This window comes from Sparus aurata, chromosome 4 (genome assembly GCF_900880675.1).
Source record: "Sparus aurata chromosome 4, fSpaAur1.1, whole genome shotgun sequence".
NCBI classification, from domain to species: domain Eukaryota; kingdom Metazoa; phylum Chordata; class Actinopteri; order Spariformes; family Sparidae; genus Sparus; species Sparus aurata.
The window spans coordinates 22540150-22557672 of NC_044190.1; the positions used below are offsets into that span (position 1 = coordinate 22540150).

Genomic DNA, 17523 nt, shown 5'->3' on the forward strand with positions numbered 1-17523 from the left:
GCTTCCATAATTCTTTTCAGCATTTAAGATGCAAACTGAAGTATAGTCTGTTATCTATGTTGTTGTCGTAGCTTTTTTAGGGCACTGGTCTTGATCATGTAGCATTCTATATACATTTAGTGGAGCACTTAGCAGCTACAGAACTAAATATCCACAATATATTCCAACGCTGTCTGCCTTGTTCCATTACTCGTTCGTCTTTGTTACCAATACAAATACTCGAGAGAGACACACACACACAGATTTGTTTGCTTTTTTATATCAAAAAAGGATATAGAGTATTTCATTTTGACATCAACAAACCTTTCAATTTACACAGCAACAGAAGCCATAGAATTACACTGTAACTTCAGAGGCACAAAACAGGAAACTTTTAACTACTTCAGGTTGCACATTTGTCATGTTTGATAACGAAGAATCGCCTGTTTATGTTTCATCCATAGTGTCAATGAATATCGTGACAATGAAATCAGGGTTGTACAGGGGGGAGGAGGAGGTACATGTGGTTCAGCAGGACAAGAGGGGTCCAGCCACTGAACGAGGAGGATTAATTCAACTAAAAACTGAAGGAAAGAGACAGAGAGAGAGACAGAGAGAGAGAAAGAGAGAGACAGAAAGAGGAAACAACAGCACACAGTCCGTGTGGACCACACAAAAACAAAAACACAAAAAACATGAAGAGGTCGAGCGTCCGCCTCTCAGACCGAGCTCGTTTTATCATTCTCATCTGGTGAGCAGCCCCGTCACAAACTCCTTGCACTTCCATGTTGTCAAAGACGTTTGTGTTGGACTCTATTACTATATTTTCATACATATATTTATGTTTTTTTTTTCTTTACAGGTGTTTATTTTCTACATTTGTTATCACAAAAAACACGACTTTTGAACAAACGCATAAAAAACAGTTACAGAATGATTGTTGAAGACGTTTGACCAGAACTGTTACTATGGATTTATTGCTTTGTACACTGAGTAATGTTTGGTGCCGCCTGCACACTGGGGTCCATACAGTGGAGCCTCTCTACTGATGGTCTGTATTCCCTTAGAAATGTTTTGACTTTCGGCTAAAACCCAGCTCTGCTCTTCACCTTTGGTTAATTGTGCAAAGAAATTGAAGCATCAGTAACAGTTTCTGAGACAAAGACAAGTAAGTTTGAAAGAAAAGGAAAGCAAAACGAAACAAAAAGACAGACTACAAATTTCACTTTGTTCCATGCATAAATACACACCCACGCACAGCTATATTGTGAAGTGCTGACTTAAGGTCTCCACAGACAAGTGACAAAATAAAAAAAGTGGCCCCTTTCAGACCTTGTCAGTGTGTTAAGTGCAGAATGAGGACACGACAGATTCTGGAGGTTTGTTTGTGTTCGTTCATTCTTTTCTGTCCAGGAGCCTAAAAACACTTTTTCATTATCAGACTCCCAAAAATAAAGTCAGGCCATTACATTATACATTAATTCACAAAATGTCTCGTCTGGTTCTCCTCCATTCTGTAATGGAAATGGACAAACGGGAGTTTGTCCAAATTGCACCCCTTTGTGATTGCTGCCTGCTGCTGTATTGTCTCTTTAACTTCATATTAAGATCTCCTGTTTTACTTATCTAAATGTAAACATTCAAATACTTGTTCAGGAATGTTTACTTCATTCACATTTTAAACTCTTCTCCCTTTAGTTTTAAGGGCCCTGAAAAAATATTTTCCCAATCAGCTTTTCTTACTGGTTTTAAAGTGGGCTATTTCCATGTGCTAACCAGAGTTTAGCAGCTACTGAATCCCCTCTGATGGACCCCTAGTGAACCTTATTTCAGAAATATGTGGTAGTGAGTGGCAAGAGAAAATACATTTTTGAGCCCGTTTGAATTGTGCTTTGAATTACATTACACATATGATGTTTGTCAATTTAAAAGACAATTTTTCAACTCAAAGGAAGTCGCAGTTTGTCATTAAACAAATGAAATATAAGACTGACAAGAAATAGAAAGACTACACATACAACAGTCACACAAAAAACCTTGTAGAGCTGGTCCCGCAGAACCGACAAACTACCCTTCCACCTAACTGCAGTTGACAATATGGCCAGTTTCATGCGATTTTCACAATTTTTAATGCTTTTTCTGTGTGAAGGCGATGGCCATGTTGGTGTTGGTGCAGGTCACTGAACAGTTTTACACAAAAGTAAATGATGTTCAACTACCTATATGAATTTATGCAACTTTTGTGATGCAACGCTTAGTTAAAAATCATCCCTTAAATTGAGGAACGTCAAATGAGTAATTCATGGCACAAAAAATTATTTGTCCTTCAGCGTGAGTAAGGTCCCATGAAGCACGCTGGAAGTTCTCTGTCACAGTTGTTTATCAATCAGATCCAATCAAACCAAACCCCCACAGAGTCCCGATGAAGCAGATGAACTTCTCTGTATGTTAAAACTCTTTTTTTTTTTAAATAATACATATAGAAGCTTTTTAAAAACTTTGATTGTTGTTTTAAAGTCATAAATATTTGATCTCTAGAGAAATTCTTCCCTTTGATTATGTAAATATCTATTTCATACTATTTTGAATAATAATTTTTCCCTTCCATTAAATATTATTCTAATATAGTAGGAGTCTCATACTGATTTTGGTCAGTTTGCAGTGCACAGACCCTTCGTGAGGTCGTGAATCTCTTGTTTTAAAAATGCCTCTAAATTTTATCTATAAACTCTTATGCATATCTACTCTCTAGTGATATCTGTCATATAGGTTCTATCTTAGAGAAATCTGTTAACAACGCAGCGGTACAACTAGTCTTTTGTTGGCTTGACATTAATGTGGGAAATGTTAATGAGACTGGCTTTAGTCCTGCACTACACTGCTGACATATGACGGGCTGCACAAGCAAAAAAAATGAAGCACTCAACAGCACAAAATGGAATCACATGTAGCAAACGGACATTTTTTACCCTTTATGCGCGTGTAACTAGTCACAGTCACCACAAGTCGATATATCACTCAAATCTCTACACCAGCTCACTTACATGTTGAGGACTTTTACACACACACACACACACACACACACACACACACAGAAGCCGGTGATAAGAAAACGAAAGTCGTCATATTGTGCATTAAAAGGACACACTACTCTGAGTGCAGTCAGGAGAGCTACAGTACAATCTATATCAACAGAGTGTCTAGGTTCTGTTTACAATGCTGTGCAGTGACATTTATACACTGTAATGGCTGGCTTGTAGGACATCGTACTGTAACTTTGATAAATAAGAGGTTGGCAGCTTCTATGTAACCCTACAGGCTTCATTCTGGTCAGGAAGCCTCAGCTGATGGGATGGAAAATGTTCACATTTACACACGATTGCACTCCAAATAAATATATCTATTATCAATATGCATATTAATACATTTACAGACTGCCAATTCGATATGTGTTACACCTCTATGAATCAAATATCTTTAGATTTTTATACATTTTAGTCATTTTAACATTAAGTTGATACTTTTTTAGATTTATTTTTTAAGGATTTGTGCAAACAATACAACGATGGATTGTAGATTTTCTTGTTTCTCATTTGATTTTTTTTTTTTAATCACTAAACTGATGCACACTCAGGAAAATAAGTCTACTCATTGGTCGACGGGTGTGTGTTTGGTCTAGGAGTATCCCTCATCCTGCCTGTATCCGTAGGCCCCTCCTTGTGCTTCTTCTTGGACGTACTCCTCCGTCTTCTCCCAGCCTGAAGCCCAGCCGCCGTTCACCTGTGTGGTGGCACCGTACGACTTCGCCGGAGCTCCAAAGGCACCGTAGTTTTGAGTGATGTCGCCCGTCTCTTCCGCCAGCTCGTCCTCGTCTATGAAGCCGCACTTCTCCTCACTTGTCAGTTCCGGGTCGGCCCACGGCTGTTTTTCTCCGGAAGCAAAGATCCCATAGAAGATCACCCCCCCATAATGCACCATGGAGGCGATCAGGAACACATACTGCCACTCCTCCCGAGTCTGAAGAGGGAGGCAAGAGGGAAGGAACGTTTTTTGAAGTGTTTTTGTTGTTGTCAATAAATAATTAAAATAAACAAAACAACTTTAAGAAGCAAAAGATCTTACAAAGATATTTCATGTAATAATATTGCTGTCGAAAAAGTGTCAATCGTGGGGCATTTAAGCAGCAAATCTGAAAGCTGTGGTTGTGAACGTGACAGGATGGAGGAAACTATCCAGAGGAATCAGAACTAAAGATTTAGTGCTACAACAGCCCAGAATCTGAATTATATCTGTGTTAACTTTTGATTTGTAGAAGACCACAGAACATAAATTAACATTAGATCCTGACTAGACCCTGTCGGATCGAGTTAGCAGATTTTAATAATGAATGAAGGCAAGCAGCGTTGTCTCGTAACGTAGCGCCGGCTCTCTTAACGGAGGGATGCACTTATCCTTTCTGCTGCTGGGGGGACCGCTGCAGGTAATATGTTCCTTGTTAAAGACGCATTCATTAGCAGTATATGTACATTCAATAACTTGTTTGTTTGTTACATACCACAATGCAGTTGTAGCTAGAAATGATAACCTCTCATGTAACGACATATTTTCGCAGTGCATTCATCCATTTTGTGCTTATACTGTCCCCAAGCTTCCACTCATGGATGCATCACATGAGGAGTTGTTGGTGGTGACAAATACATTAATAAGCACTTATGTGTCGTACAACTGTATTACAGAATGTTAATTCACCTTTTATAAAGTGTTTTATATTCATGTTGCTTATAAATGCAGGTTAGGTCGACTTAAACTGCTGCTGACAGATTTAAGTCTTAATTTGGATTATTGCACTATTGCATTTGAATAAAATGAGAGGATCTTCTTCTCAGTGGCTGAATTCTCACCTTGTTCTTCGTCATAGTGCCAACAATCAGTGGGCAAACCATCCCAGACAGGGTACCCACACCATTAGAGATACCCATCAGGATACTGGCATATCTTGGAGCGATGTCCAGGTGATTGACATTAAAGCCTGATGGAGAAAAAAACAAAACACTAACTGAATATATTGTTGTTCACTGATCCCTTCGTGAAGCATGACATGGCCAGGCAGCCAGACTTTGATGTGAAATCGAGGGAAACACCAAGCCTGTGAGTATGAAGTGATAAAAGCAACAGAGGCGGGACACAGTTGTGGATCAAAGCAGCACAAATGGTGACCATCTTGTTGCAGGAATAGGCAGCAACTCGCCACAAATCCTCCTCCTCTTCCTCCTCCTCCCCCACTCCGAGTGGCTGAATGAGTAAGTGTCCTCACGAGCCGCCTCACACTGCCTGCCTGGCGAGTTCCCCCGAGACAGCTAGCACTGAATTATTAATCACTCCAGGAGAAAGCGCAAGAACAACAGGCAAGAAACTGATTTTGCACACAGTCACAGACCTCTAGATACTCTGTAGCTCAACATAAACATGGAAAGGATCTGTTGAATGAATGACTGAAAAGAGCTGAGAGGTTCATTCTGCAAGTCAGTGAAAACGTGTTACAATTATCTGAAATCTGATGTTTTAGGGACGACTTATCATAGACGCTGCTGATATTTATTAAGCTCATTGTGGCGTAGTACACCATGAATCTGCAATATGGTATTTACATACATGATACATTTCAAAGATGCTTGTTGTGATGTTGTAAGCTGCACACTCTACACTGCAAAAACTCTGAACCTTACCAAGGATATTTGTCCAATTTTAATCAAAACCATCACCTAGAAAGTAGCATTTCAGTGAGATAAATGTGACTTAAATTTTTCTATGGCAGATATTTGTTGTTTCTTATTACAAGCAAGAAACACCTTGTACACATTGTTGTTTTTCACTTATCTTTAAAGTGCCATTTTTATCAGTGTAAAGCTGCATGTACAAACCAGAGGAATTCTGGTTTAGTTTTAACAGGTATTAAATCTTTTAGAATATTTGCACTCATACTTGTACAGGAACCAAAACAACACAACACAATATCACGATATCAAGGTGGCAGAAAATTACTGAAGAAAAACTACAATTTTGAGAGGTTGTAGAGAAAAAATTGCCTCTTTAGTAATCTCAATACACAGATATCTGCATATGATAGCCGAATCTGTGGGAAATCAGGGTAACGCAAGTGTTCTGGTTACCGTTTGTAGTCAGAGTTGTAATGACTGACCACGCCTGAGCAGGCTTTGGTTGCCTGTAGGTATACTAACACGTATCAAAATGCAATCTCTGAACCCATCAGCTATTGATGGATTTATCTTTTTATAATTATTTAATATTAATAAACTACATGTTGATGCATCTTAAAATAGAGATTATTGTCTTTCGACTCGCACCAACTCCATGCTCTTGTCTTGGGTTTGCTAATCCGACTATGAACAATGACCGCCGCACAGAAGAGGAAATAACGATATCTGTTATCCAGTTATCCATTGGCTACGCAGGAAGCCTCGAAACACTGGCCATTGCTCCCAAGGGGTAAACCTACATGACAATTGATTATTATCTTAGCTTAGCAAAAATAATTGGGGCAGAGGGAAACAGCTAACCTGGCTCCATGCAAAGGTGTCCTGGGAAGTCAGTGCTCCTGGCCATTTTAAAGAATGTGAATGTATGGTATGCATGAGTTATTCATCTCTGTGCCTCTCTCTGCGTCGCTAACAGAGAGCAACAGTAGCTAGCAATAGTTTAGAAATGGAGTCCGCTAACATAAACTAATGACTGAGGTCCAGAATAACACAGATGTTCCACAGAGCCCCTTTAGTTAGTCAACTTTAGAAGTGCTGACCGGCTATTGTTGTCATCTTTGGACAGAGCTAGCCGTTTCCCCATTTCTTGCTAAGCTACATACACTCTCCTGGCTGTAGATTCATATTTAACGTACAAATATGTAATAGTATCAATCATTTGATCTAAAGCTCAGCAAATAAGTGTTTCGCCAAATGTGACAAACCATTCCTTTATGTCCAGCAAAGTTAAAAGCACCCTGCAGTGAGCGCATTATTTTAACTACAGTATAATATGGTATATTCCATTTGAGCTGGAAGTGTGTTTTACTAACCTGATATAGCAAAGCCACTGAATCCCACTGCCAGCACCAGGAAGGAGATGGCCACCCCTTTACTGTGGGAATATCCGACCACCAGCAGTAATGTGGCCTCCATGCCAAATCCTAACAGAGACAGACAGCAGGTCACACACACACACACACACAATGCCCACGGGCTGTTGGTCATCGCAGTGCCAATTGAATTAAGCATGATACATGGTCTGCACTCAATTACATAAGTGACAGATATAAAATCAATGCACAGTCACAACCAAGCGAGTCAACTTGAGTGTAACTATTGAACAGATAGATTTTTATAAAAACCTAAACAGAACCAGCTCCTCATCCCATCTGGCAGCGAGGAGCAACTGAAAACGGAGCAGTATGGACCCGACACCATGACAGTAACACCCTGTGACTGTGCTGAGAGAGGTGTGGAAAACAATATTTCATCCTCGGCTCAGTCTTCTCACCTCCACAGTTCATGATTTTCCTGACGTTGGTAGTGGACAGGATGTTCTTGCTGCGCAGGTAGTCGGCCAGCTGGCCGCCGATGGGCACAATGATGGTCATCACCAAGTGGGGCAGAGCAGACAGTATGCCGACCTACAACCACAAACAGAAATTGTATCAAATCAGCTGCAGCACAACATCTCCGACTGCTCAGTTTCAGATCTGTTGCATTGTGCGACCGTTAGCAGAAATGTACGAGCCATGAACACATCTTTTTTTGTTTTCGTTGCGGGAATTTGCACTGAAGTGACTAAATGTAACAGAGAGCATTAATCTCTTAAAGGTCCAGTGCGAAGAATTTAGGGGAAACAAAGGAATAAAATAATCATGATTATGTATTCATTGATTCATAATCACCTGAAGCTAAGAATCCTTAGTTTTCTTTACCTTACCACCATTATGCACCACCACCAACACTGGCTCTTGAGAGGACCTCTTCTTTTTGTGTTTTGTTTTTTTGTTTCGCATTTTCATTGATTGCAATCTTCAACACTGGGTCTTTGATAGATAATAACTAAAGATGTTTTACCCCAACACAGCCAGCTGTCATGTTCTCACTCAAAACAAACATACAAACATACATCTAGTAGTCCAGACTGGGAGCTCGGCGCACCAGTGGAGTGTTGTTGTTTACACTACTGGCTTGGACTGGGACGGGTCAGGGCTAGCTGGTTAGCATGCTAACTTCAATAGATTTCTTTCTTATTCTCTTCAACAGAACATAAACTTCAAAACAATTTCTTTCCATTTTGTTGATAATGTTATAAATTGATTTTCAGCTAAAATTCGTACACATTGCATCTTTAAGCCATGAACATTTAAAGGGGCACTTTGTAGTTTTGGAGAAAAATGTAAACTCAGAAGTTTAATATTTACTAAATTAATTAGGTAATAATTCAAACTGAGAAATATTTATTGTTTTTGACAAGCTGCTTTCAGAGGAAAATATGATCCCCAGAACACTGTTTCGACAGACATAGAACGGTGGCAGGGTCCGCCAAATACATACAATGTAATACAGTATGAAATTGTGTTGTCCTTTAAAATCAGTTTTTTATTTAGTCAGTTTATTGAGCGATGAAAACAAAGAAAGTTTCTTTATTTAGGTTGTTTAGGCAAAAACTCTTCAGATTCATTTTTCTTTTCCAAAACGACATTTTGCACTTTTAATGTCATAAATACTTAAGACATGAAACCAAATTTTGAGGGGCTTGAACAGAGAGATGCACCCTTATGATGCATTGTTAGCATAAACCTGATGTTACATGTATTTTTTATTTTATTCGATATGAATCACTTATTCAATGGTTGCTTATTTTTCCTAAACCATTGTTATTTAACTTCACTTTGACATCCTTTTTAATATATATATATCTTTTGTGAACTGATGCTGCCTCATTACGTAAAACACCAGTTCATGAGAAAGAACCACCAGCCATTGATTCTGATAATGATTCGTACTAGCTACAAAGCGTGACACGCTCAGCTCTGAAACATCTATCGTGTATCGATCAAACAATTCATGCTCCATGTTTGTTACTTGCCCACTGACTCACCTTGCTTATCTCGAAGCCAAACACCTCCTCGAAGTATGCAGGCTGGCTAATGAGCAGCAGGTAAAAGGTCCAGCTCCTGCAGAAGTTTGCCACAATGATTGCATAGACAGGCATAGAGGTGAAGAACTTCCTCCAGGGGGTCTTGAATTTCTGGAATGGATTATTAAAAAGGATTTAATTTGACTAATAAATAAGTTTGGTTATTTATAAACTGGCTGATTGAAAGCTACGAGTGTCAGGTGGACTGAATGATATCGCTTGTCTGGAGGGCCTCGCCTCACCTCGGCAGGACCCGATAGCTTGACACTCTCTCCAATGCTCTCCTCAATGTAGCAGCGCTCCTCATCCGTGATGGTAGGATGCTCAGCGGGGCTCTCGTAAGACACAAGGATCCAGAACATGTACCAGAAGATACCGACGCATCCTGCATATCACAGACAGATATTACACATCAGGACTTCAGATCAGCACAGATGTAACACTGCAGCTAATTTTGACCTCAGCGGGTCGGCAAACACACAGTGTTTGGCAGCTTGATCTTTCCGAAATGCCTGAGAGAATAAAAGCCAGACAGGAAAGCTAACTGTATTCAGTCCAGAGAGCGAGAGAGAGAGAGAGAGTGAGAGAGAGAGATGGGGGGTTATTTATTGACACACCCAAACATAGGAGGGAGGAAATCGATACGCAGTCTGCCCGGATAAATCCATTTGACTTTCACTGTCAAACTCTACGGCATCTACGGAGCTTTTAAACACTTTTTACAACACAGTTATCCATTGTTTTGTCATCGTTTTGCCACAGAGTCGCACCTCATCTCCCATTCCACTGCAGACGGAAAACACATGCAAGCCCTCATCAATGAATCTTACCATAGACGTAGAACACTGAGGACCAGCCTGAATACTGAACCAGGATCCCAGCCAGAGGCATCGCTATCACAGCACCAGCATACGAGCCTGACGGACACAGACGAGGGAAGATCAGACCTCAAAATCGATATACGCAACACATCAGTTTTCATTTATATCATACACAATACTAATAAGTAATTACCACAGAACGAGATGGTGGCCAGACGACTCCTTTCCAGCGGAGGAGCCCACTTACTCCAGATGCCGTGACATGCCGGGTAAGTTACTCCCTGAACGCAACCGCACAGAAACAGTCTGTATTAATTCATGGTAAAGAAACATGCGGCAACAGTGAGCAGCCGACCAGACCAAGTCTTTGTGAAATATGTGTATGCAATAAGAGCAGTCAGTGCTCCCTGTCAGCCATTCATTCGCATCCCAGGAGCTAGTAGTGTGTGCGAGCAGAATGATTTGAATCCAACCAATCAACGTGTTAAAAAAAAAAAAATATGCAGGTTAGTGCAATTAGATGATTAAATGCCACATGCACTCATTAGTCTACACCGATTTTGATGGATCCTACATGCCATTATTCCAGTAAAATAATAGATTCAAAATAGAACAAAACAACTTTACCTTTGCATTGTACTTCTGGATTATTTAAGTTTAGGATGTACTCACAATCTGCGAGGGAATACCCTTTTAGATCTGAACAAGAACCCACAGATATGTCTTATAATAACTAACAAAAATTAACATTTTCACCCTTTTAATTAACGGAAACAAATTGCACGGGGCCATGAGCAAAGAGGACCTGATGAGCTGTTCGTGGAGCGAAGCGGCCTCGCGGCTATTAAATGTTCATCAGCTGCTAATTTGAACAAACTGTGTTGGCGTAAAAATACGATCTGCATGGAGTTTCTGAGGAGGGCAGCGCTCAGCTTCCAGTCTTCAAGGGATGAAATATTAGATTGTGATATTAAATCGTTTTTATTCACACAACAAAACTCCCATTTAGACTTTAATGATGATGTGCTGCAAGATGTTTTATCCAAAAAACTGTAGCATCAGTTTTCTGTATTCAACAGTCAACAGTCAACAGACTAATTTCATCAGCGCGCCAAGATTTATTATACAAAAGGCAGACAGCGTATCTGTGTGTCATGTTTCACTACAAAGCCAGAGGACTGACCCGTTTTTTTGCCTTTCAGCATTTCCCTTCACATACTCTCTGTGTACCGGCCCTTTGCTGACGTGTCTCCAGGATATAAAGTACGACAGCAGAAAAAGGAGCTGGACTATCCCACAAACACTCAGCTGTAGTGAACTGGATCAATGCAGCTTGGCTCATATTTCAGTCTTTTCCCGTGGAGTAAAATTTGCAGGTGGGCCCTCTGTATGGTGTATTATTGCAGAACCCCGGCCATAGTAACAGACACTCACATCAGACACACAGTAACGTACGTAACCTTTATGTTCTTCTTCTAATAGAAAAATATAATTAGTTTATCTCACACAATACAATCCTTACTGAAGGAAGGGAAGATTTAAAGATGTTGTCGATATTCTCTTACCTCCACCAGGCCTTGTAATATCCTCACGAAAATGACACACCCATAATGGACCCGGGCGGCCGAGGGGATGAACATGTTGAGAGTCGAGGTCAGGACGATGGCAGCACCGAACACCCTGGAAATGACAGGATTATAATATTTTAGCTTGTTCGACTTATTACTACAACACAATAATACATAAAAATACATAAATAATTAATAATAGTCACGTTTAATCAATTATTTGTATTACTGTAAGCAGGAAATAATTGTGTGAAGACGTGTGTGTGTTAAAGTTCAGGATGACTTCGCCGAAAAGGGACGATTTTGGGAATACGGGTGTTTGACCTTGAAAGAAGGGAGATAATGGCGTCAACGGTACCTGGGATGAAAATGTGGTTAGGTCCCGTGTGGATGAGTAAATATATGACATACAGTAAGAATGATGTAATGGTACTGAGTACATGAACGATGGCATAATGGTGTCCAAAGATGGGAGGAACTTGAAAGGATATAAGATTTAGCGTTAATGTGAGTGACGTTTTGCCAGGACCAGACTCGGTTTTGTTGCACCTGCTCCTTGACAATAAAACCTAATCATTATTGAACTATGACGATTGTTTTACTGCAGTTATTTTTCAATAAAATGTGGATGATTTCCTGAACTCATCCGACCCAAGTGAAGGTTTTCTTTCCCATATCCAATATTGCAATAAAAATATCCCATTCTTATGTCTTATAAGGACATCATTATTAAATATTATTGGTCAAAGATTTTAATTAGCCTTCACATTTCGCTGAAAATATCCAGGAAACGTAACAGATTTAAATCTGACAATGAATTTCAAGTCTCCTTCTATTTATGTCCTTCTGGAAAAAGAAGTCTGTCACGAACTTAAACCGAGCTCATCACACACGGGCGCCTTGTGTCCTCTGTTCTGATTGGCCTTGGGCCACATTCGGTCTTCTGACGTCAGTGAGCTAAACATTCCAAGCGGCCACGCCCCGTTCACAGTCGCATCCATGCGTAGGTGTCGCTTAGCAACAATTTCGACTCGGCACTCGTCAGGAAATGCGTTTTTTCGTTAGGAATGACGTTTCTCATTTGACGCTTAATTCTAAAACATGTGCTTAGTATCATTATACAGCGCACAGCGTCTTCATTTTCGTGTAGAAGAAGAAAGAAGAACATTATTATATTTAAGACCTATTTGCCTTTCTTCACGGTGAGGCAGCAGCTGAGGCGGGAGGACCAGGCCGTCCATAAACACCGAGCCAATTTGTCATTTCGGTCACGTTCTCCCGCCCCTCTCATCTGCAGGCGGGGGGCAAGCCCTAATCCAGTTGAGACCACTGTTGGGCACGAGACCAATTGATTCGATTACATCCGCGTGTCAATCAAAAGGACGAGGAAGAGACAAACCCGGAATATAAACATTTTTCAAAATGGAGATGGGCCTACAAGAAAATCAGGAAGCTGTATTTATACACGGCTCATCTGACTCCATCATTATTATCATCAGTATTATTACCATTATTATTATCATTATTATTACGCAGCCTAATGGTAGAGTATTGTTTTCATTTGTATGTTATGTTTAAGATATTGGCCCCTACTGTTTAGCTGACAATGACATCAGCACTCAGTATTCAGTCAGACAATAAACATTCAGCGTTTCATCCCCTTCAAATGTGCATATTAATATCACAGCTCCGTGCGAGTTAAAGCCTTTGGCGACAGGACAGGTCAGGTCTCCATGCCCTGAGAGAGCGGCGGATTAGACCCGGCTCCCCCCGGGGAGCTCATTAACAGGTGGCAGGGAGCCCTGACACCGGGAGCTGCAGGCCTGCCAGCCCGGCGCGCCGCCTGCAGCCCTGCATCCCTTCAGACCACAGGACCGTCTGCGCCACTTATCCACAGATACTCCGCCTATAATGGGAAATGTTCATCCGAGTCGAAATTCGTAAAATGATTATTATTATTATTCATTTATTTATTTATTTTTTACACTGAGGCCGTGTTTGGTTTGGTTTGTTCCGGTAACCACGTGATCATTTTCGTCGCCTTACTGATTCATTTTTTTTTTTTTTTTTTTTTAATAACAATGAAGACAGAGAGTCACACCAACTGTTCAACAGGCCATCATAATTATATATATATACATAGAGAGAGAGAGAGAGATCATACTGCTTCATCAGCCAACCCAGTGGCTGTGCTGTATCAGTGGTGCTTCAGGTGGAGGGCCGCCTACCTGTTCGCTGCCAACCTGGAGGAGATGTACCCCCCCGGGATTTGCGTCACGATGTAGCCCCAGAAGAAAGAGCCGTGGATCAGTCCCACCGTCTCCGGATCCCAGTTGAACTTGGCTTTCTAGAAGACAAAGCTGTTTTAAATCCATAAAATAAAAATAAGAAATAAAATAAAAGATAGATATTGTTAGAGGACCTCTGCTGCTGGAGGCCGCTGCTTCATTTTGAGGCGATCATTCAGGAAACAAACGAAAAAACATTTATTGTTTGGATGGACTGGCCTGTTTATTTAAAGGCCTGCTGCCTTCATTGGTTTATTTCGATCTCATCACCGAAATCATTCATCTGGCCTACAGTGTCAGAGAAAAACTAACAAGAACATGATCTGATCTACTCTTCTTCTTCTTCTTCTTCTTCTTCATATTTCTCTTCTTCCTCCTCCTCTTCTTCTTATGTTATTTGATATAGCTAACGATTATTCGGTCTCAACACAGGAACATGAATGAACCAATCACCAATTACCTAAATATTTCGTGAATTCACATATTGAAACATAACCTGCTTTAAAAGATACATGTGGCTTTTAATTTCGCACCTATTTGCATTATTATGCAAACAGATGCTTTCAAGGAATTACATTCTAAAATAACGTGACAGTGTGACGTTGTTTTTTGTTGCGTGTCTGCACGATTAAGCTTTTACACAGGGATGCATTCGATCTTATTAAAATTTCATCATGTAATCCACATTTTAGAGACTATAAAAGCTAGCTGACATGAAGCAGGGTCACATTTACCGCGCATTAATAATGTAGGCGTGTTTTAAAAATACCCCACGCCTATTTAAAGGATTCTTACGCACAAATATCAGCCTTAATTTTGCAGAAGCTCGTCGGGCATGATCACTGGGGGCAGTTTAACATTTATGAGGTGGTTTTACGGCCTAATATGACAGCAGGCCTCGTGTGCTCTGCCGTAATTTCCCCTCCACCTCCTCCCGCTTATTTTCTTTTCCCCATAACACCAAGCAGCTGCCTCCTGTCTGGAGGCATGCAGTGTGTGATTCTACGTCAGGAGAGCTCGCTGCCGGCTGCCACACCTCCTTGATGATGATCTTGCCGTTCTGGTGGATGGTGCTGTTGTTGACCATGCCCACTATGGCCACGCCCAGGTTACACCGGATGCCAAAGGAGATGCAGAAGCCCATGCCGCTCAGGATGGCGATGATGTAGCGGCGGGGCAGACCGCAGCAGTTGCAGTCGCACAGCGGGGGCTTCTTCTCCGCGGCCTCCCGGGGCCGCCCGTCCTCCGTCAGCTCGATCACCTCGCCCGTCTTCTGCCTCCTCTCCATCACCCTGTTATAACAGCCAGGGGAAGACAGTGTCTAGCAAGTGTGCCTAAGGAAACACCAACACTTAAAAGATCTAAAATGTCCTCTTAAAGGGGCTGTTCTGTACGAAAAGGTTGATGCTTGAGCCTCATACCCAAATCGTCCAATAATGACGCTTTGGGATTACAGGCCATTACGTCCTAAAGCGTTATTATTTCACGAGTTGAAAATGACAGTCAAAAATCACCTTTTCATGCAAATGGCACCTTTAAATGTGAAATATTTCAAGGAGGCCCGTTTTTATTTCTGTTTCTGGATGAGGGTTTAATTCTAGGCCGGGTGCTGGATGGGAGGTTTTGGGTGGTTTGCGTGCCTGTCTGAGATTTCCTGTCATTTCAGTCAAGAACATGAAGGAGGCGAGTCATGCCCAATCACCAGAATCAACCATCTGTACACGTGTGAGGCCTCCACACTGGAGATCAGTCTCTCTGTCAGGCTGAAGGTGCATCACATCTAGCTGTGAGGTCCAAGTCAGATGACTGTAGACACATGGTCGTCACCTATTAAACACATATATCCATCTGGTTTTGCTCTTGAGAGGAAAAGATAATAATCCAATAATTCAACTGGGCCCGTGGAGCTGGTGTCCCTGACTGTACCGCATTGCAGCAGCAGCCCGCTCACTTTCACACTCATTAGCATTCACGGGACCGAGCAGCATCTCCAGCCTCCAGACAGAAACACGTCTGTGGGCATTCCTCAGACTCCTCCAGGAGAGCCTCAACTCCAACAGCGTGTCCAAATCCAGCGTGCAAAAAAAATGATCAAAATCGAAGAAAAAAAAAAAAAAAAAAGAAGCAAACAGCTCAATTTACTTAATGAAAAGCAACAGCAGCCAATTAAAGAAGAATTGAATACATATTTATGTATGGATTGCAGTGAAATCAAAGGCCTGTTTTTTGGGGGGGGGAGAAGAGGAATAATCGGAAACCAAACTTGAGTTCATCATCGATACATGCGCATTCGTTTTTTGTTTTGTTTTGTTTTACTAGATTTCTCAGATCTGAAATAATTGCGCACAAAAACACATGAGAGATGAATTCACGAGGGATCCATCTCTAGATACGCGTCTTTATTCGATCGCAGGTGCAGACACCATCACCGCCTCTACAGGAAACCCCATGTTGGAGGCGACGCGTTTGATTCCGCACGTTCATCTTGACGCGTGCGTCACTGCTTTTAAAGATAATGTGATACAATGCGTTATATCAATTATGAATGAATCCCCCCTTTCAAAAAAAAAAAAAAAAAAAAAAAAAACCCGCGCGTGGGGGCCTGCACGTTCCGTTTAATGAGATTCACGCACAGGCCCCGCATCAGGATGGACTGACAGCTGTGTGCACACAAACACACACACACACACACACACACACATTTGATTGCATAATTTTCCTCTCCCATCCAGAGGCGTGACTATCATCCCTGTTTAAGTTGTAGCTCAATTTTGGGTGACCATTAATCACAGTCACACTTCCACACGAGGAAATTGGCAAACACATAAATAAATAATACATAAAAAAAAATGCGTGTCCTTACCTGTGCATATGACCCAGGGCCTTCCCCGCAAATTCTTTCACCCCCGCCGTGGCTCTCATCTTCACCGCCTCCATGTCCAGTTTCTACGTGTCGGCCTTGTTTCTCGAGATTATCTTTAATGCTCGATCGTCATGTTACACGGCGCAGGATGGCCGACTGCAGCGGCTGAGAGGAAAAACAACAAACCAAGTTATGATAGAATCTACAGTCCAGGGGAGGCGATGGTCCAAGGAAAAAAAAGAAATTAACAACAAAAAACAAAAACAAAACAAAACGAAACCGCGCCTACTTTTCACAATCAAAGATTCTGAAACGAAAACACCTCCGCGTAAAAAAGAAAGACTCAAACGAGCTGTGCGCCTTCGTCCACCCCCAGCTCATCTCCCGCCTGGCGTACAGTAGCCGCGCCGAGTGCCATCACGACGGAAACAACGCGGAGGGGGTGAAATTGACGGCCGGCGTCGTGGAGTAGCGCAGGAAGAAAAAAGAGGGAGGACGGTTGAATAGGAAGGATGAGTGGAGGGGGATAAACAGGAGAAAACCCTAAGCTGAAAGTTTAGGGAGCGGGAGTGCGCGGTTTTTTTTGTGTTTTTTTTGTTTTTTAGGTCTGATTGTTTTTTTGGAGCGGCTTCGGTGAATCGATGAGGGGAGCGAGGCTGGATCGCGTCTCCTGTGGTGGTGAGCGCAGGTTCATCTGACGTCGTGTTTCAGCACCGAGGTCAGCGACTGCAGCGCCGAGTCCAACAACATCTGGCCAGCTGCTCCGCACGACTCGATGGGAGGCCGGGAGTCGACATAAAACATGAGAATACACACAC

General features: G+C 41.6%; 1 protein-coding gene across 1 annotated transcript; it reads right to left on the reverse strand.

Annotated features, from left to right (window-relative positions):
- Window positions 1–239: 239 nt before the first annotated feature.
- slc17a6b (solute carrier family 17 member 6b) lies at window positions 240–17523 on the reverse strand. The gene is made up of 13 exons (XM_030413561.1): window positions 16995–17523; window positions 16706–16870; window positions 14879–15134; window positions 13783–13901; window positions 11552–11666; window positions 10180–10267; window positions 9996–10082; window positions 9408–9550; window positions 9127–9276; window positions 7531–7663; window positions 7070–7180; window positions 4881–5008; window positions 240–3996 (listed from the first exon to the last, which is right to left on the reverse strand). Exons 2-13 carry the CDS (start codon window positions 16777–16779, stop codon window positions 3655–3657), a joined length of 1746 nt encoding a protein of 581 aa, XP_030269421.1. The 5' UTR covers window positions 16780–16870; window positions 16995–17523; the 3' UTR covers window positions 240–3654.